General features: G+C 41.9%; 1 protein-coding gene across 5 annotated transcripts; it reads left to right on the top strand.

Annotated features, from left to right (window-relative positions):
- Nucleotides 1-4,752: 4,752 nt before the first annotated feature.
- Nucleotides 4,753-11,637, top strand: LOC119215694 (protein phosphatase 1D-like). 5 transcript variants are annotated; one of them, XM_037468057.2, is made up of 7 exons: nt 4,753-5,435; nt 6,852-7,080; nt 7,248-7,372; nt 7,469-7,650; nt 8,190-8,417; nt 8,744-8,831; nt 9,574-9,695. In XM_037468057.2, exons 1-6 carry the CDS (start codon nt 4,922-4,924, stop codon nt 8,825-8,827), a joined length of 1,362 nt encoding a protein of 453 aa, XP_037323954.2. In that variant the 5' UTR covers nt 4,753-4,921; the 3' UTR covers nt 8,828-8,831; nt 9,574-9,695. The 5 variants fall into 5 exon arrangements, with proteins under 5 accessions (XP_037323954.2, XP_037323955.2, XP_037323952.2 ...); XM_037468058.2 differs by having other exon boundaries at nt 9,577-9,693; XM_037468055.2 differs by lacking the exon at nt 8,744-8,831 and having other exon boundaries at nt 9,577-11,637.
- Nucleotides 11,638-21,071: the final 9,434 nt, after the last annotated feature.

The following is a 21,071-nucleotide window of genomic DNA, read 5'->3' as shown; positions in this document are numbered from 1 at the left end:
CTATCAGATGGGGTGCATACAAATCACAAAGCTACCTCTGCAGCAACCTAGGTCCAATATCCTCAGGGTCCTAAGGCTGCACTCACACAATTTACTCTTACAGATTAAGTCTGCTACCTCACGTACTCAAGGACATAATAAAATGGTGAATTTAAACAACAGAATTAGCATTTGAATTGAATTTTGTTGAAAAACGTTTATCTTTTTTCATAAATTTCCAGTCATTTTAAATTCTTTGAGGACATCATGACCTACACAAAGTTGAACATTATTCTGAATGCTTTCTTTATGTGATCTGGGAAACCAAAGGATTGAGTCATTTATAAATGCATTTGTAGTATCTGTCTTAAAAACAGCAACTAGTTCAGCACCATTTTTTATAAAACAACCTATTGCGAAATGAACCATTATATTACCCGTGGTTTGTCACAATTTGGGTTACATAGGACAGTATATTGTTGATGTTTTTCAGAATAAAGATTTACAGCTCAAGCTACCTGCGGCAGTAGAGAAACGCAGTGAGAGCTGCTGTAACACAGGGACACATCTCTGCCTCGTAGTTCACAATCTGCAGAAAAGCGTCCCACTGGGTCTGTGTTCAACTGCAGCAAAACAAGCCTGCCTCTATCTCTGTCTCTGAATGAAATTGAAATTGTTTTCACCCTCTTATTTTTGCTACCTGCTCATTCCCAGTCGGGGTATAAACACGGGGGGTGATGGAACCTCAGCATGCAGAAGCCTCAAGGCACAAAAAGACCCAATTCATCATGGAGATAGCAAAGACAAACACATTTATACCCTAGGAACTGTAGGCTTTTTTTCTGTCCATCTGACTTGCATGTCTGTACAGCTATGTCCGTTTCTCTCTCACTATATCCATTTTCATGACAAGTGCTCACTAACAAGTAACAGTCGTTTGCAATAATTGATTTTTGACTGATGAATGCGTTGTCTTCTGCGTAATGATGGGTGTGACAAAAGGCGAATTGATGCGCCACATTGCTGCGATTTATTCAATTCAATATACCGTGCTGCAGTGAAGGGATGCACAAATCAGGCCAATGCATAGACGCTTTTGCTATCATTGTGTTTTCCATTAAATTCAGCCAAACCACACAATTTTTGTTTAATTGTTTTTTGTGAAAGCTTTAAAAAGCGCGTCTACTAATTCAATCTATGTGCAAGCATCTTTATCTCCAGTCAAATGTTTAAAATGATTCCAATGCAAGCTTAAAGCCAGACCAATAAAATACAAACAAACATTCATAAATCCACAAAGGTACAAATGTAACTCTTTAGCTTTGGAGTCTTCCAAAGTACAAAAGAATTATGAGGAAATGTATTGAGTCCGATGCTACGATAGAGGGGCATCAGGGCATGTGACCCGATTTTTTTCTTTTCTTTTAAACTGCACTCTTATCTGTAGCACTTATCCAGACCCTTGATCTAATTCAGCCGTGCTGTTTTGAATTAACCTGAAGTCAATATCATGGTCATCTATCACGCTGGCAGGAGCAGACTTGCACGTTCGACATTGGGAAGGTGAAAATGTTGCTCAGCTGGTCACAATAACCAGGTCGGTTGTATTTTGAACCTAAGGTGAAATACACAAAGCTGGACATTACATGCAACTAATCAGAAAAAAAATCCTATGGACTTACTTTTAACCCATGTTTGAAGAAATAATAGTATTGCCGATTAAGCAATTTGGGAGCAATGTTATTTTTGAACGTTCTCAAACACGTCCTTGTAATTGTCATGATTCCTGACAGAGCCTGTTACACAACTCTCCATGAATAACAGCCGTTGGATGCCAACATATTTTGTTATCAATGATATTCACTGATTGTCTTTTCCAATTTCCCATCTTGTTTATTCATTTAAAACTATTAATGCTCATTACTGGTGTTTGTGAGTTTCCCCCCCCAAAAATAGGACAATCACAAAATCAGATAATCGCTATTTCAATTATCCCACAACTAGAGGTGTAGATACCTCTTCGTCTTCATTAATTTACAAAATCATCCCTTAGTCATTGTTATTAGATAACCCATGACCTAGAAGTTTTTGTTGATGACCAATGAGTCGATTTGTGCAGGAATCCCTTCCACATATTACCAAGAATTTACAGAATAAAAAAGTTTAGTTATTCCCAGCTCATTGGTATTATTTAATGTTGAGAAACAAATCAATTGAAATTTGAGTTGAAACCTGTTGACCTTGGTTCTTTCTGCCCTGTTACAAATTGGTGTCTTTGTTTAAACATATGTAACATAAACTATTGATGTCCTAAACTATAATCTTCTTACCATGCACCTCAACTATTTATCATTAAATTTGCTTTATGTCAATAATGAAACAAATCCCGTCAATAAGAGTGCTTTCATATGCACAAACATAATTTAACTGTGATTTGCTCACATTAAAAATGGCCATACATTCATATGGTAATATTTGGATTTCTGAGCCTTTCTCCTCTTTGGTTGGGCTGACTGACAGTTCGGCAACAAAGCTATTTTTGTGGATTGACGATTATACACAAGCTGCATGGGAAAGGCGTGAGAATGCAACTTGCGTGGCATTGCCCCTTGGTAATCCCGTTGGTTTTTTTGGAATTCATTTTTTCAGCAGCTTCACTTCAAAATGACATTTTGACACCATTTACATGGAAATCACTTGGTCGGTAATAGTGGCCTGTGTGCAGACAGGTCCTCTCAGAGGGCTAGGCTATTAATGGACATAAACGGTAAAGAAAATGAAGGGAGGAAGGGAGGAAGGGAGGAAGGGAGGAAGGGAGGAAGGAAGGAATGAAGGATGGAACGAAGGAAGGAATGAAAAAAGAAAATAAGGACAGAAAGAGACGTTTGTAAGGGGGTGCAAAATAAAACATGGGATTTACAGGGTAAAAGTCAAGGCGAGAGCTTCGATCATTAGAGGGATGGAGACACTGATGGGAAGTATAATGTGGGAAATTCCCCATGTTGTCTTTCTTTTTCTAACTCTCTGCTTTTCTAATACAAGAGCGAGGTGTAAAGATTTTCCCTGAAAGAAGAAAAGAAATCCACCATCAAAGCTCACAGCTGAGTAGGTCCTGAGAGGAATACATATGGATTTCAGCACTGTAGTTCACAGAGAAAATGATTGAAGAAAAGGATCCTTATTTGAAAAGAGTTTAAATTGCCATGTGTGCATTTCAGGACAATTTTAAGAAAACGTCTCGTAACCTCAATCTTTTCTCCGTGGTGGTCATCACAAATTAAACCAAGGTTTTAAATAAATGTCTGTGAATTTACGCACTGCGTTCGTGTAATACAGGGAAATGTTTTGATGCAATCCCACCCGCCGCATCTCTCAAGTCCAAATATGTACACATACTGTGTGCATCTGCATACACACTGCGAAAACAGTGTCACTTGTAAATGTGCAATCAAACACACATTAGAAGTCCTATGCATATCAACATTGTGTTATAAAGTGGATTAGATTGTTAGCTTGTGAATCAATGTTTGTTTCGGAATAATGTTTAAATAAATTGCATATGAAGACCATACATCAACAAAAGAGAGCTCCATTGATTTGTATTTGTCTCGTAGTAATATGCATGTGGGCTGTCATTGAGCCATTTGGGGAAAAATCTTGTCTGAATCTATTTGTCAAATTGTTCAAAATGGGGTGTGAAGGTGCCATTAGTATTAGTATCACTACTGTGTTTGAAAAAGTGCTCTTGCAAAAACACTGTACAGTGATAAATAGATAAATCATCATATCTTATAATTAATTTCTGCGACCCTCGGACATGGTCTAAGTCTTTAACAACCTGCAAAAACCCAAGTAACCTTCCGCATCTTTTTATTTTATCTTACAACTCTTTACATTTTCTCAAGAATGCACAAATGTAACTAAAAACAAATTCAAATAAAACATGATTTCCGTTAATTACGGATAATATCACAATGTATCATCAGGAGTGTGTGTTCAGCCAGTGTTTACTTGCTGAAATTAGTTCGAAAGCAATACTTCAAAAAGGGATTTTTTTTAATCAAAAGTAAGATTCGGAGATATGACTTTTGATAAATACAATGTGGTTTCATAACAGCAACCAGTGATGTGTGAAGGAAAAGGAGGGTACAATATTTATCTTGGTCGCTACAGCGGACAGAAATACAGGACAAGAAGCTCCCAATTCTCTGTTGAATTCTGATGGAAAATGGGTTGAACCTTCACACCTCTTTCAACAGCTGCCGTCTAAATTACTGTCACTGACACTGGTGGACGAGTAGGATTGGCCTTTTTCACAGCTCCATCTTGACTTGGTATATATGAAATAGTTATTTTTCAAAATTCAGCCTTGACAGTGTGACAGTGAGCCACCATAAACAATATCAGGACCCTTAAAGCTGAATGGAATCCAGTCATCATTCATTTGATCATTTACACCTGTACTTTTCTTCTTTACATAACTCTGAAATGTTATGGATACATTTATGGAGAATATACTCTAAAATGCAGTCGGTGGACACAACACAAGAATGTTTGAATATTGTTTGTGTACTTGGGATGCAGTTCTGTCATACTGGAGTGAAGACTGTGAGAAATTACTAATTAATTAGAATACTGAGCTCATGCAAATATATGTCTATAGCCACAGTGTGGCGTGTTTCCTGTAGTTTCCATTTTTTTTTACAGTGCCTGCAAATGCAGCATCATAGTCAGGCGTGCCGTGCGTAGCTGCAACGTTGATAGGTGGAAAGAATATGACGTCAGTACGTACAGCGCGACCTCTCAGAGAAGATAAACAAAAAAGGAAGGAAGCCTTCGGCCGAACGATCGCGGCAAAACCGGTTTCAAACGTGCGAGCTACATTTAGCAACCTCATGTGCCACTTCATTGCTTAAAGCCTCACCATCTAACTTTCCCAGTCATGGACGAGGGACTCATATTTCGAATGAGTGCGTTTTCCGAGCAAGGGGGGAGGAAATACATGGAGGATGTGGTCGAGATAAGAATCGAGTACGAGCCCACGCCGTCGCCCGTCGAAGACGATCTGAAGTCGCAGGGACATGGAGTCCAGGCGAAGGCGGACAGTGAGCCTAAACAACAAACGCCCGACAACGAGACACCGGAGCGCATGGTCGCAGCCGAGTCGGGCCCGGCCTGCGCGATGTGGGTCGAGAGCCCGCCTCACGGGGACGAGCGCGCGCCGCCGGGGCCGGAGAAAGAAGTCGCGGAGCGCGCGGTCGACACGCGCAATTCCGTGGCGTTTTTCGCTGTTTTTGACGGCCACGGGGGCCGAGAAGCGGCACACTTCGCGAGGGACAATCTGTGGGATTTATTAAAAAAGCAGCGGGGCTTCTGGTCGAAGGATCACGGCGAAGTGTGCGCCGCTCTGCGGAAGGGCTTCGTCGCCTGTCACCACGCGATGTGGAAGGAGCTACGTAAGTCGTCCGGAGTTGGGGCTCAATTGTGTTTTTATATTCTCGTGAGGCTCTCTCTCCCCCCCCCCCCCCCCTCCTCATGATTCGTGCTGTCACCGTTTGATCCACAGTGTGCCATTAAGCAGCCTCCTCAGCTGGTGGGAGGATGCGCATCCCGTTGCTAAGGATGTCAGTGACCGCGACCCTTCGATGTGTTCATCCCGCCTTTAGAGAAAAACGGATTAAAGATTAGAAAAAAAACAGAAATGATAACCTCAATCCAAACAACTCCCATTTACTGTGGCGTTAGGAGACCGTATGTCTTTCTATTTAGGGTTATATCAGGTTTTGTTTTTATGGTAACTATGTGTATTTCCTTCATCAATTCCTCCATCTAATAAATGCACAAGATGCACTTCTGGTATGAAAAGATAATATCAAACGTTTCTGCGGAAATGGTTGCTAGAAAGTTGGACTGATTTTAAAAAATGCTTCGATATAAGAGGCTCCCAAGTTTTGAAAACAATACCCTTGAGTATCAGAAAACACACCATATATTATAGATCATACCAATTCACCGTAAGAAAAGGTAGAATGACATTCACAGCCACAGAGCTGCACATGTTAGATGTATGAAATGAACGATTACACATGAAGTGCAAGAAAACCATTTGCACCATGTTGGAGACGTCCGGTCGACACTGATCCTTGAGCATAGAGGAGCTGTGTGATTCAGTCTGGTTAGTGGGATGTAAATGAATACTGGTTAAGCCTAAGCTGGGGCAAAGACTAAAAGGGGGCATTTGTATGGTAACATGGGTCAAACCCTTTTGAAAGCCAGATTTGAGACTATAGTAAGCCTGGTCACGTGTTCATCATGTTTAATAACTGCTCTCTGATCCATGCCTAGTAGTCTCTATCTTCATCTGTAGTGCAGTCTGACAGCGATGGGAGTCCACAGCTTGTGGCTTTCATCAAATTGTGAACTTTTGTTTTTGTGGCCCGTTTGAATGTGGGGAAGATTGAGGAGAGAGTTGTATCACCTTTGTGTTTGGATGACAAGGAACGACTTCCTGTCCCGCGTAGGTTTACACGCCAGATGGAAAGGCTTCTTAACCATCTTATTCCTTGTATTGATAATCCTCTTTTGCCTCATTTTGTTCTAGAGGGGAAATCACACAGTCCAATAGGCTATTTACACCTTCATTCTAATTTGCTCCAATGCACCTCCTTCATTACTTGTTGCCAGCCATTCAAACTCTTTTTTACGTGTTCCTTTTGTTTTGCATTTCAGGAACCAAATAAATAGTTTCACGTTGCAATTTTCAGTATCCTTAAGCAATGTACAATTTACATTTTGGGATTGTCCTGCACGCCTTACCAATCCGCTGTGGTCATCGGTTTTAAATGTTGTATTCATCGCTTTTCTCCTTCCAGCGGCGTGGCCAAAGACCATCACCGGCCTGCCCAGCACGTCCGGCACCACCGCCAGCGTGGTTGTGATCCGCGGGGTCCACATGTACGTTGCCCATGTAGGGGACTCTGCCGTAGTGGTCGGAGTGCAAGAAAACGACTCGGATATCACGCTGCAGGCCCTGGAAATAACACAAGACCATAAACCTGAACTTCCCAAAGAAAAAGAAAGGATTGAACGCCTGGGTGGCAGGTGAGTTGGTGAACAGGACCTGCGTTCTTTTTGGAAGGCTAAGTTGTGTTTTATTGTTTGGGGCCATGTCAAACGAGGGCAGATATTGCCCTGACCTCATTCCATTAGAGATTGCTGCTTTCCTTTTTTTGTATCGGAGTGCGTTTTGATTTGTCTTGTAACTGCAGTGTAATGAAAAAATCCGGGGTGAACCGTGTGGTGTGGAAGAGGCCCCGGCTGACCCACAACGGGCCTGTGAGGAGGAGCACCGTCATTGACCAGATCCCCTTCCTGGCCGTGGCCCGATCCCTCGGTAGCGATGACGCCCCCGACGCCGCTTCATGTCCATTGGAGGTTCTGCTTTAACGAATCCTCAAGTGTTTGACGTTTCTGAATGACCTTTTGAAAGGTGATCTGTGGAGCTACGACTTCTACAGCGGGGAGTTTGTGGTGTCACCGGAGCCCGATACCACCGTGATGACCCTTGACCCCAACCGGCATCGCTACATCATCCTCGGCAGTGATGGACTGTGGAATATGATGCCACCCAAGAATGCAGTCAACATGTGTTCCAGCCACGACAAAATGGTGGTACGGAATTATAGCGTTAAATCGTCAAAGTTGCATCTTTTTGCAATAATTCAAATTTACACGATTTCATTTAAGCAAAAAGGTACGAATAAGGTACTTAATAATGTTACAGTTATCATAAGTTATGCGTTGGGACTAACAACACCCTTGAAAAACATTAAAAAAAGTATTATTAGTATTATTAATTATTATTTTAAGTACTGTCTTGATTACCTTATTGTTTTTTTTATGACACGGGTAGATGGAATCCAGCGTTCTGATTGGTTGGGAGTGAGTCACGGCGGGTGCATTATTGAGCGATAATGTACAGTTGCTGTTCACATTGACCCGAGCGTTCAGTATCCCTGAGCACTCAAAGTAACAGGTCGGATTCTGGCAATCGCCCAAAAACCGGCACCCTCCATTATGGCTCAATAAAGTACACCCCGTCAATCACTCAACCAATCAGAATGCTGAATGCGGGATGCTGGATTTCATCTAGCCGGATTCTAATCAATTATTTTTCTCTCTCCGTCTGCTTTTCCCTCGTTGTCTTCCAGGGGCCGAAGGGAATGTCCTGCGCCCGCCGGCTGGGATGCACCGCCCTGCTGTTTTGGAAAGAGCGCATGCTGCGTGCAGACAACACCACGGTGATTGTCCTGGCCCTGCAGGAGCGCGGCGGCCCGCCCGTCCCCATGCATCGGGACGAGATCGTTGTGGACATGTCTACGGGAATGGACCATGTTCCCTTCCCGGGAACTACCTATAACACATGCGTGGTGCCAAAGGTCAGTGCCATAGCTTTGTTGTAACCTATTGTAATTTGTAACTAGGATCAACCATTTAAGGACATATTGTCGGTTATAGATATTTTCCAAATGTAGTCAGTCACTGCTGAACCACTTTATATATGTGTGCGTGCTTTCTGTTGTTGTTTGCTATTCGCTGTATTGTCCTTTTTATATATCCCAGAGCATTTTTTACTGTCATTTTGTCTATTACCGTCACCACTGTGTCACCAATGGTAGTTGACTTAAGATCACACACCAAACATCCTTCTGTCGGTGGACCTTTTTGATTTCAACAAATCAATCTTTGTTTTCGGGGCCAACAGGAGGAGCATGAGGATGACATGTTTTTTGAAGAAGATGAGATATATGGAGAAGAACATGAGGGATGGCCGTGCCTGGAGTGGTAGTGAGGTGACTGCTCGGTTACAAACCCCCAAAAAAAGGAACTTGTGTCAGGATATTGTCACAAGCCAAATGATTTGAATGTCGTCCAAAAACAGCCTTTCGTTATAATAACATGACAAACGAAGCATAAAATGATTAAAGTCACAGATGTTTACCATCCCCAGTAAAACCTCAAACTGCAACTCTTTGTCCGGCAGAGGGAGACAGTGACGTAACAATAGCTTATTTACAGGCCCAGCTCTTATTACAGTATACTGCGTATCACAGCCTTTTAGAGTTTCTTGTATTTAGTCTTAATAAAATGTCTAATATTAGTTTGATATTAGATGAGCAGTAGGTATAAACATTACAAATTTATTTCTATTAATTCCAATACGTTATACAGTTTTGATAAAAGAATCCCAAGGCTACTTCTTCTTCTTCCCATAACCAACCAGGGGAAATATTGTTTTTTGGAGGAGAAAATTACTTTTTTTCTTATTCGGCTAAATGACCTCAGTTGAAGGTCATTGATCTTTATGGACTACCTACATTCTCTATCAGCCATATGATCACATGGGCGTGAAGCAAACATAAAACACATCTAAATCTTAAACCAATATTGTGTGTCAAACAATTTGTCCATTTGTAACGCCTTCCATCTGTGTTTTATTCATTTTCCAATAATGAATGGCAAGCAGTGGTTTTTTTTGTATTAAACATATCCATACGTATTATTATACAACAATCATTTTTTGTATTTCTTCAGCAGAGTGATGCATCAAACGCTCCCTCACAACACCAGGAACGTTGCGCCGCGCTGTGGCGGGCATGTGGGCTGCACGAAGCAGCTTCCCGCGCCCCCTCCCAGCTCTTACCTGACGCTGACTCCGTGGGGGCCGCCCTGCCCCCCCCGGATGCTTCAGTGAACGATTTCGAAAAGCAGGCCTCCCCGACCCAAGCGGACTGCGCGCCTCCCTTTAAAAGGTCTCGGCGCTCTCCGCACACACGCACCAGACCGAGAGGTGCGCGCCGTCGCCCCGGCCCGTCCTCTGGCAAAGGAGCCCCCCCGGAGACCCCGGACAGGGACGTACAAAGTGAACATTCCAGTCAAAAGAGAAGCTCCCCCGAGGGGAGCGGCATCTTCCCACAGCACCCAAACTCTACTTTGTGCGTGTGCTGATTTCTGTCTCATGGAAACGGTCTTTTTGCTCTGAGGTGGGAAGGATTGATCCGTATCAAGGTCGCCACGGGCTTATTCCTAGATGTTTACTTTTTTATACAACAAGTCTTTGTTTTTTGTAAATATGTGGGAGATTTGAGATTGTGAATGTCTTGCTGTTTTAACCTTTTCTTCTCTCCTTGCTGTCCCTACTTTAAAATTGAGTGTTGGCAGACATTTTTAAATCCATTAAATCCGCGCAATCTATTTTTTATACGTATAAGTGTCTATAGTATATTCAAAAGATGTATTTTGAGGATGAATAACTACAATCTTGGGTAACATCAGTTCAACAAAAAGATGAGACATCCAGATGGAATTTCTAATGAATGAATTCTCTGTTTTAGATTGATATGACTTGTCCGATGCCATAACATCCCAGTCTTTTCTTTATTCGAGTGAATACCTCAGACCAGTCTTTTCTGGGATGAAATATGCTATTATGCCATTGTTAGTCGTTTTTTTATGGTTCAATTGAAGCTCTTGTTAGTGGTGATACTGTAGCGTGGAAATAATGGAATTATTTAAATGATCGGAGGTATTTTTTGAGGGTAGTGATTATAAATCTGTCTTGTTTTGTATTTACTAGTGACTAATTAGGTACCGCCATGATCACAATTGCTACTCAGCTAATTGATCTTAAACATAACTTGTCAGGAGGCGTTAAAGGGTCTGTTCATCCCAATCATTTCGCTGGTGGTACTCTGTTGGTGCACATAATGTGTGATTGTAGTGAACTGACCCTTTGACGGAACATTGCCTGACAATTCATCCTTGTTGGAGCGATTCATCTCCATTTTTGACTTGACCGATGGGTATTGGTACTGTATATGGTGCTCATGTGAAAAGCCAAGATCAATACCTGTGCCTCACTGGAAGGTGGTTTGGAGTATGCTTTCTTCTTGACTTATGTTTGCACAAGACCCAGTTTATTTGAAGTGCCACCTGGGCACTGACACCTGTCCAATAGCCCTTTCCATTCTTTTTTCATATCTTGTATCCGTGTGTGGTCTGACCTCATTACTTGTGTTTTTAATCTGCATATGAAACACCTAATGGTACGAATGCAGGAAGTGCCCGTCACATGGGGTGTATTGTGAATTTGTATCTTGTGTTAACAATGGCAGCTCAGATACTGTTTCAGCAGTTTTTTTTCCCCCTTCCTTTCCCATTAAAGTGTAATGGTTGCTTTGCACAAATGAGTTCGAGGTGCTATTCACATGTTTTCATATTGAGGACTCAAACGGGTGAGAATCTCCAGGACATCTCAATGTCACCTTACCATCCACACGTCCTGTTGATGTTAAGGTGACAAAGCAGTCTGTTGATTTTTTACAGCACGTCAATATGCAATAGAAGTTTGTACATTATATTATTATGCAAAATGTTTTTTCAGGAGTCAAGCATGCTCGGATATACTCTATGTCGTGAAGTGTCCAGAGGTAATGGATGTTAATGGGCATGTGTTTAGTTTTTGACAATGACAATACTTTGTGTCGGGCTTCGTATCCACTGCAAGCTGTTTTCAGGACTAACTGTATAAGCTACATGCGTTGAAAGGGACGGGATAAACGTGGTCTGTGTGTTGTAATAAAGTTCTCATTTTCTAAATCGTTGTTATGAAGTAGTCTTTATGCAGTGCTCATGTTGCTTTAATCACAATATCCATCCCATTGTGTGGAGCTATAACCATGACTATAATCACTGACTGGCATGTTTCTGATATAAAGTAACCTGTAATGGAGCTGTGTTTTTCTTCAGCTGCTGTGCTTTGCATAAAGAAGCAATGGTTCCGCTGACAGGGTGCACTGGCGTTTTGTTCCAGTAGATGGCGGTTGTGTAAAGAGATTAAACAGGTGCGTCTCTGTAGCAGACTGAATGTCTGATAACAGCAGCATGCAAATCACAGGGAGAAGGAGATGAGAATCACCCCTTACCAGTCACTATTATCGATGATCGTACACAAAACGAGCCTCGTGAGCAAGGTGCCCTCGGACAAAAAGTCGCAATTCTGAAATATCTTAATTTTTAAGACTTTGCTGAAGATGTGAAACGGTGTTCACGGTTGAGTTTTTGCTCAAGTTTTTCAAAGGTGAAATAAGATCCAAGTCCAGGAGAGAGCTGAAGGGCTCTTTTTGTGCGACGAGTCAGAACATTCTAGAACTCTTGTATTTCCTAATTGCACAGATCATGTGAAATTGGAAAACCACATGAGTGGATTTAGTTTTAATTTGTTAATCATGCATGAGAAGTGAAATTCGATTTATTAGGGATAGGCTTTAAAATGATGGTGTGTAGTAGAACAACTGAGTGTTACAAAGGGTTTCATGCCACTCTGCTCCTTCCCTAATTACACGGCCCTACAAATATGAACATAAAACAAGACACAATTATTATCAGTTTCTGATACAGGAGTCACGGAGATTCCTTTCAGTTCATGCAGAGTGCACCTTTTGTATTGGACAATTACGTTTGAAGGCTCAAAGTTCAAAAACAGTGTCTATGTATTGCTGTTATTATTATGAACGTGGTTGCCTCACAACTAGAAGGTCCTGTGTTGGAACTCGCAGCTGGAGCCCTTATGTGTGAAATAAATGCTAATGAGACTCTCTCAGCAAAGTGGACTTGAAAGTCCCGGGTCATTTTCTGTGTGATTTCATGACCCTGTTACACACTGTACATTAGGTGCACATTTCTTGTCTTCACACAGGGTCTGTCTCTGAGACATTACATACATCGGATCCATGATTGTGTCTTGACTTGAATATTTCATTGACTGTCAGCCCAGCATCTGCTGACCTGCCTAACATGCAACATTCCCCTCTTACTGCAGACAGCCTGTCACTGCGCATCAGCCAGTGGAGCGAGTAATGCTCCACCACCTCTCCCTCTACTCCCCCTTCTCGCACGTCCTACAAATAAGCATCATCAGTGCACACTAATGTGGGGACTCAGAGAGCAAACACATACAGTTTTGACGCCCCATCGCCAAATGAGAAACACCTCTCTTTTCCCCCACATCTATGGCGGTATCAGAGTCATGGTGTGAATGGAGTTAAAGTCACACTCCACGCATTGCACGGACAGGCACCCCCACCAATCGGCGTGTCTGGTGGTGGGGCTGCGCAAAAACTCTCAATGAGACGCAAATCCTCTTTGACCCACCCATCTCTGAATTCCAAAATGAGCTCCTTTAAATGGTAGATTTGATGCAATTATCGGATGTTGCTCCGAAGGCTGAGCTGTTCTGTCCAAAGGGGTCTCCATTGCTGGTTTTCCATCATCTGCTGCCTAATGTTATGCCAGGAGACCCCGTACGAGGGTCATTTAGCAATGGGCTAGAACAAATGGGAGGGAGATTTTTATTTATTCATTACATTTTATAGGCCTCTTGTTATTCACAACACAAACGCGTTGATGTGATATGTTTTTATTTTATATTTGGTGCTCGAATTCAAGTGTTGAAAGGATGATGGCACTGGATGAGAAGTCAGTGGATTGCATCCATCCTGAGGATAACATACATGTCTGGATCAAATTTCATGGCAATCCGTCTTATGGCTGTTGAGACATTTCACTCAAAAACACACACATCAATTAATTACGTGGTTGTGCTTTAAATTCAGAAATTCATTTAAATTTTTTTTTTTATATATTTCACCATGTAGGGGAGCTGTAACAGAACCAAAAAATACTCATCATTCATTATCGAATCAGCCGAACCATTTGTACTGAGAAGGTCCAGCAGATACAGACGGGTTTGAGGGGGCACTGGAGCTCCTTGTACACAAATTCGTTACTCACTGTTCTGCCTCCTCTTACTTTTCCTTCGGTCTTTGCACTCTATCCAACCTACCCATAACGTGTATTTGTATCAAACCTCGTCCAATGAAGTTTGGATTATTAAATTAGATCGCTGCTCATCTGGCACCTCAACGCTCACTCACGGTGAGTGTGTTTGAGCCTCAGCCTTGGACCTTGGACCTTGGAGGCCCCCAAACTCGCCTCTTTCCATGTCTCCTGTCTCCTTCTGACAGTATCAGTAGTGTTTCAGCACGGCTTTAATGGTTGGCCCTCCGCCACTCTTGGGAGGCTCTAGAGTAAGTGCTGTGAGGGGGGAGTCGTCTCTGGATGATGGGAGGTGACTTGCCCTCCTTTCTCCCCTTGCTTTGACTCAAATAAGGCATGCGGGGTTTTAACATATATTGTTTTCATCATGAAAATTATTCTTTTAATATTTCACTGATGCAAACGATTAGAATCGTTCTCCCCCCAAATCCTAACCCTCCCTTCATCATTCATTTTTTTTCTGTCCTTTGTCCTGTTAAAGCTCTCCGGCTATGTTTCTGCTTCGTGGCACCACCACTCGTGTAGTTTATATGCAACTTGTGATGAATGAGAATGTTTCTCATTACTCTAATTGCAGTAGCTGATGTTGCAGATAGCTGCTGAATAGGCGGGCTTGTAGCAACATAATGGCTTCCCTTTGTGGTAGGTCATGAGGTCTGGCTCCATGTTGACGCCGCCGAACTCGATGGCCTGTGTTGTTGACCAGGATCACATGGACGTTCCCTTTTAGCACTTCGGACAAGAGTCCCTCTTTTATCCCTTATCTTTGAAGACATCATCACTAAAAGAGACATCATCACCTTACCACTCCCATTCGTCATGGTTCAGCGCCTCGCTCCACAACCTCTTTCTGACGCCTCGATATCTCCGTCTACTCACTTATTCACACTCTTGCTCAAAGGCAAAAACTCAGGGATGTTTGACAGGGATGCTCAACAGAGACAGGGATGCTCAACAACAGCTCAAAGTCCTTTTTCTTTGCCCACTGCAGCACATGTGCATGGAGTATATCCACATTATTGCCAACAAAAAGGAACATTTTTAATGTTTTTAAATGCTTGTTATTTAGCTCAATATCCTATTTTTGAACATCATTTTAAATTAAAAACATGGCGCTTGCCACTAATTTAGATGTTTTGAATTGCTCTGGCTCATCAGGTGGAAACTGGAGGAAATTATTATTATTACACGGATAGAAGGGCATTCATCAGGTTCCAACGGGGTTTTACACAGGTAAACTCCAGCTAACTCATGGTGGTATGAAGTGAAAAGAAAAATTACAAAGCTGTAGTTACACTCACTTCTCATCACAAAACCTCTGCAACCCAATCTTGTTCAAACCGGCACTATTTTGTTTTTCAAATTATTATTATTATTATTATGATCATTTTAACCTCACACTTACAAGTTGCAAGTTGTTTTTTGAATAGTGACAAATTTACCAGAAATAGTCCTGAACATTAATTAAGATTCCTAACACTGTGTAACATTGATTCCTTGCAGGCAGCTAATGTGAAAAGCTGATGGTTTGCTGTTCTTGAATGAGACACCGAAAAAGCAAAATACAGATTGCTTCAAGTAGCTTATTAAACTGTTTGGGGAAATGTATCTGACTATCTGATCACTACATCCATTTAAGTTTCAGCCAAAATGCCCAGATGACACATGTTGCCGACGGCAACTAACAATTACTCCCAACCTGTCATAAGCGGAAAGCCTTTGGCTGTCTGCTCAGTGAATAGCGGCCACAGGTAGTGCTTCGTGAAAAACCATCATCTGTGAAACATTTTAAATGTGAAACAATACTTGAGCTCAGTTCCCGACGTTTCACAACTCCCGTTTATTTAGTAATGACTTGATCTATACTAATTTAACTTTCAACAGCGGACGTTTGGACTTCTCAAACACAGGTGTAAACGCTTACACCAGTACACAGAACATCTACCATGTCCTTATATCGGTCTTTTTCATCTTTATAGACCATTTTCAGAGCGAGAGAGAGATGTGACACACAATTGTACCTACTCAATTAGGAGCTGGATTTAGAGGTGTTTTGAGGTTAAGATTCTTAGCTGTCTTTAACTCCTGTGGCTTTTACCCTGGAACAATCGATTTAACCCGAGACACCTAAGGAGAAGGTTTAAAGCTGATTATGTGTCATGAATGGTGTTTGTAATTCCCCGGTGTCTGAGATAACCTATTCAAACAATTGTGTTCTTGTGTGTCGTAAGGAACGTATTATTGGTGAATTGTGGAAAGAACCAGGCTGAGCAATTAAAGGTATAGGTGTGGTTACTGTTCAATTATATATTATCTAACAAAGAAAGGGCTCATTCGTTGATTTGAATTAAGTTTGTTTTTGCTGGCATTTTTTTGCTGATCTTATGTAATCTAATGTGACTTTGATAGTGTTAAAATGATTACGTAACCTACACAAGTTAGCTTTTCCGTCCTTCATTTACTTGTTTCAACAAAAGCAATGACGCCAGCATATTTTGAGGAAAATCCGTCAAAATTTTAGAAAAACCCTGAACAAAGCTCCCAAGTAGGGCGCAGATTTAGTTCTTCAACCAGAGGAGGTTTTGTGACGAATGGTGTGACAAAACGATTAGCCGTCCCAGGTATTACGTTGAGAAGTTTAAGGGGTGTGAGGGGAGTACTCTCCTTTGGTTAAGGCAGTTTTGTCGCCATATGTAACCCTGGCAATAGAACGGTGTTTAATCCTCTTCTAATGTGTCCTTGCATCGTTGCTTTCAGACGCCCATCTGACCTCCCATACCTTATAATGCTCTTACTCTGATCAAACCTCTGAAGCCTGGATTATAACGCCATAGCGGGTCATCGCTAAGAACCAGAAGTGAAACGTGTTATCCTGCCGTTATCCTGCTGATGTCAACGGCTGATGTTTTTCTGTTCTTTAACGAGACAGCCAAAAAGCAAAATACGGATGGCTCCAAGTTATTCGCCATCCTCGGGCTCGCTATGCAAACATTTCGCTCCCCAGGAAGTAGTGGACTGTTTGATCAGGTTTGTCAGCTGATCATTAAATCCATTTAATGCGGAGCCAGAATGTAGCACAAATTTAACACAGTGCTCTCTGGGTTTTGCGAGAAGGTTCATCAGTAATCCCACTGACCCGTTTAGTGAACTGGCTGCCTAGATCTGCCCTGCCCTTCTCAATAATTCAATTCAATTCATTTGATTTAGTATAAGCCCAAATCCCAAATGACAAAATTTCCTCACAGGGCTTTGCAGTTTGTACAACATCGCAGGGGACAACCACCATTAGATGTAACCACCGTCAAATATAACCCCCGTTCACAGAAACCTGTGAAGAGGGGAAGCACAAAGACTTCAGGAAATAAGTCACTGACGTTGGTTTATGATGTAGGACTGATAATAATAATGATTATGACAGTGATGGAGGCTAACACTGTTAGCGCTTTAGAAAGTCTACACATCTTCCGCAAAACAAACTAAAAACAAACAACTTCCGAGTATACCTTGAATAGGTGGCACTTTAGGATCGCTTGAATGGCAATTACAGCACTTTGTAAAAGCTCTCAGAGGACTGCTGATGTTGTTGTTAGTTTGCACTGTTAGCTTCTGGCTGCGTTCTTGCACTGGATTTTTCAATTATGCACCATTAAATCATTATAGCATCATAGCATTAGGCTGCAGTAAAATAACCATACACAGCAGGCTGATCCATTTTAGCATTGGGTTGTTGGAGCTCATGACCATTGTGCTTTAGAACCTCTTTTACAATGAAAGAAAGGTGAAATATTGCAATATTACATTCATTGAATGCACCACAAAGAAAACAATGGTGGGTTGCCTTTTGATTAAGCTATGATGTGATTATGTCATGCACCACTGCTAAAGACTGATTGATTGATCACCAAACCCTTTGTTTTATATTTGATATCCACTAGCTTTTTTGAGATTTCCATTGCTTTACCAGCACAATTTCTTTCCCAATACAGTCCATGGTCTGTCCATGACCTTCTGCTTTGCACGTGTTGTTGTTTGCATAAAATTCTAAAATCAAACATTTTGAATAAAAATATTGTCTATATCAAATGTTTCTGTATAAAAGCTCATAAAAGCTCATAAAATACTAGAGCAAATGGCTGTACAAAGAACCTGAATCGAGAACAATTTGAGAGTTGCAAAGGTGTTTGTGGTTTTCCTTGCTGCCGCTGATTGTCCTTCACCGTTGTCGTGCATGCCATGTCTGTGTACGTGAACAAATACAGACGCTCACAGATGGAAAAACCCAGCGGGGAGAAGTGCAAAGAAACAGTTGACTCTCCTCATTCCTAATTCCCTGCCGGCCACAGAGGCAGCTCTCAAGTCGCTGAATTTGCGTGGCTATGCGTTGTCTTTTCAGTTTGGATTAAGGTGAGAGTGAAGGCAGGAGGACATGCCTGAGCCTGGGAGCTGTCACTGCCAGTGTGTCCGCTGCCTTCAACGGCAACAATTTCACCTACGCAACACGGGCGCCTGTAAAGGCGAGCAGGCTACTGCTTTACAGCGCCCCAAAACACACAAACACACGCCGCTTCAGCTAACCTGCAACACTATTATGCTATTGGTATTGGCGCAGCCTTTTGCAGAGTAGCCCAAGAGTTGGCGACAGGGTCAGAGTGAATGGGAGGCGCGGTCCGATGCCACCGTGCCTTCACACACAATCTTGTTGCACTGGGGGAGACAAGATGACAAGGACAATGGATTGTGTATATGTCTGTGTAAAGTTACTTTCAAATGACAATTCGGTTTTCCACTTTTGCATGAGAGTGGTATTGGACAGCCCGAGCAGCAACAATGTCATAAGTTTGTAAGAATGGACAAAATGCAATTGGCCAGAGCAAGACACTGAAAAGTAATATAAATGTTTAAACTTTCGCTAATCAGCCTGTTTAATAAACGTCATCTTGAAGTGCATCATTGTGGGCTTTCCAAAAATGGATTTTGGTTGTACATTACAGCTGACTGTAAAGAAAGAGTTTTCTGCATGGACTTTAAGATAATCTTGATTGGCGGAATACAAGATCACCGATGGTCAATCCCAGGAGCACAGATGCAGAATGAATCCTGGAGCAAAGTCAAGAAGGCTCATCACTTAGGCGCTAGACAGATATTGAGCCTGACAGGACACAAATCATCCAATGCAATACTTACAAGTCATAACTGAAAGGGAATCAGTTGAATTCCTTCAAGACCACTAGCCATTCTCAATCTCACTTTTGAGGACAACAACTCAACTCTGAGGTCCTCTCTCTTTGCTGAGGTTTTCATCCTGTAGTAAACCAAGAGCTTAGTTTGGCTAAAAAGACACCTACATTTTATCACTTGTGTTTGGATTGTCTTAAAAGCCGAGTCTGATAAAGTTTCCTTGGCTCCACTATTTCTATTCCGCCTTGGTCTGATACTATGTTTGCATCGCTGCAGGCCTAATCGTGCATCCTGGTTGCCAGGTAACACGTTGGCCTTGTATGTTTCTGCAAACCCCAGGATAGGTTGAATGTATGACGATTACAAAAACGGTGACAACGTAACACAATGACGTAAAATCGCAATAAACATAACGATGCCACTGTCAAGATATCAACCACAAACAATCATTTCCCCCCCGGTTACTGTAGGTAGGGGCTTCCATGCGAGCCACCAGCCCTTTCGGGACAACTAATCATTCAGAGCCCTTCATACGCCGCAGGCACAGATTACGGGAAAGCAACTTGGACTTAAGTACACATGACACGACCTGGACTCGCGGGGCCGGGGATTCTTTGATTAAAGGGTGACCCGGTCTACACTGAGCCACAGTTTCCTGTGTCAGTCTGTGTTTCAGTCTCTCACAAAGCTGATGCTTGTGCTATCAGCACAGAAATGTCACTTTACTCATCAAAGACATTAAGGATTCCCTTAATTTGCCTCTAGTGCCACTAGCTAGTCATTTAATATCTAATTTCATCTCTAAATATCTCAATCTACTGGATGAATCCTTTTAAAACATAGATACAGATGTCACTGATCCCCAGATAATGCATCTTGCCTCTTTACTGTCTTTACTGCCACCATGAAGTCCACAGTTGTGGTTTTGATAGTAGTTTATAGTTGTAAGAGTAGTAAAATCAGTTGCAGTGTCACTATTACTTGTAGTATTAGTATTACATGTCTCTCTGTGTCTTAAAACGGCTCTACTAGCCGTTTAACGGATGTTGTTTGCACTCTGGGGAATGAAGATGCTCGGGTGTGGTACTGCTCCACGCAATTATTGATTTAATACGATTTATGGTCTTGATGTAACCAACTTATGGAAATAACACTGCACCAAGCAATGTTTTGAGGTGCGTGATATCGACACATGAGAGAAATGTGGAGGTGAAGCGGCATTCAATTATATTAATTTTACAAAAAAGGATGTAAGACATTGAAAGTATTAAAAAGAACACACAGCTATGTGTACACCATGATCAGAGGCTGTTAAATTGTAGCTTTTCTCCATAAAGTAAGTTACAGTGCCTCGCAGCTACACTGACTGTCATGTAATATTGAGTACTGAGGAGACCTTTTTGTCATCTCAGGTCCCATCCACCACTGTCAGATGCCCTTAGGCTTGGATGCAGCCTTATTTGGCTATGAAACGTCCCTTAGTACACACTTAGCGCCCTCATACTGCTAACAGGGGTTCCAAAAGAACTCTCCAAAAATTCTTTTAGGTAAGGCAGGGTAGAGATGAGCTCCACAAATGTCCTCTGCTGGCTGTCTCTGACTCTGTAATAGGAAATCTGACGCTTCTGAATCAAAGAAAATGCATGACATGGAGTTAATAATGTACTAGGAAATCTAGTCAGTAAAGCGACCGGACAGCTGCAGCATCCCACAGGAAATGGCCTTACCCAGGGGTGCTCACACTTTTTTGCCTTGCGAGCTGCTTTTCAACCGACCACGACATGGCGATCTACGCCATGTTGTGGTCGGGCGAACGAGCAGTAGCGAAAAACCAACTAATGTCCAACAACTAATGTCCTCATTTAGACGTGATTTATTTTATTGTCTTTGCCATTTTTTTCCATGTTCAAGCTAATATTTGAATATTCAAAACATCCAACAGTCTATATAAAATGTATAAATACTTATAGAGTATATATACAGTATAGTTATAATATATATAATATATAGAAGCAAGC

The sequence above is a fragment of the Pungitius pungitius genome, chromosome 16 (genome assembly GCF_949316345.1).
Source record: "Pungitius pungitius chromosome 16, fPunPun2.1, whole genome shotgun sequence".
NCBI classification, from domain to species: domain Eukaryota; kingdom Metazoa; phylum Chordata; class Actinopteri; order Perciformes; family Gasterosteidae; genus Pungitius; species Pungitius pungitius.
Note: the sequence above shows the minus strand (reverse complement) of the source record. Positions and strands in the feature narration are given on the sequence as shown.

Bases quoted from the DNA above. Each gene is read 5' to 3' on its own strand.
- LOC119215694 (XM_037468054.2), top strand. From the start codon at position 4,922: ATGGACGAGGGACTCATATTTCGAATGAGTGCGTTTTCCGAGCAAGGG. The intron at 5,436-6,851 runs GTAAGTCGTCCG...TTCTCCTTCCAG, and splicing joins CGCGATGTGGAAGGAGCTAC to CGGCGTGGCCAAAGACCATC. The intron at 7,651-8,189 runs GTACGGAATTAT...GTTGTCTTCCAG, and splicing joins CCAGCCACGACAAAATGGTG to GGGCCGAAGGGAATGTCCTG.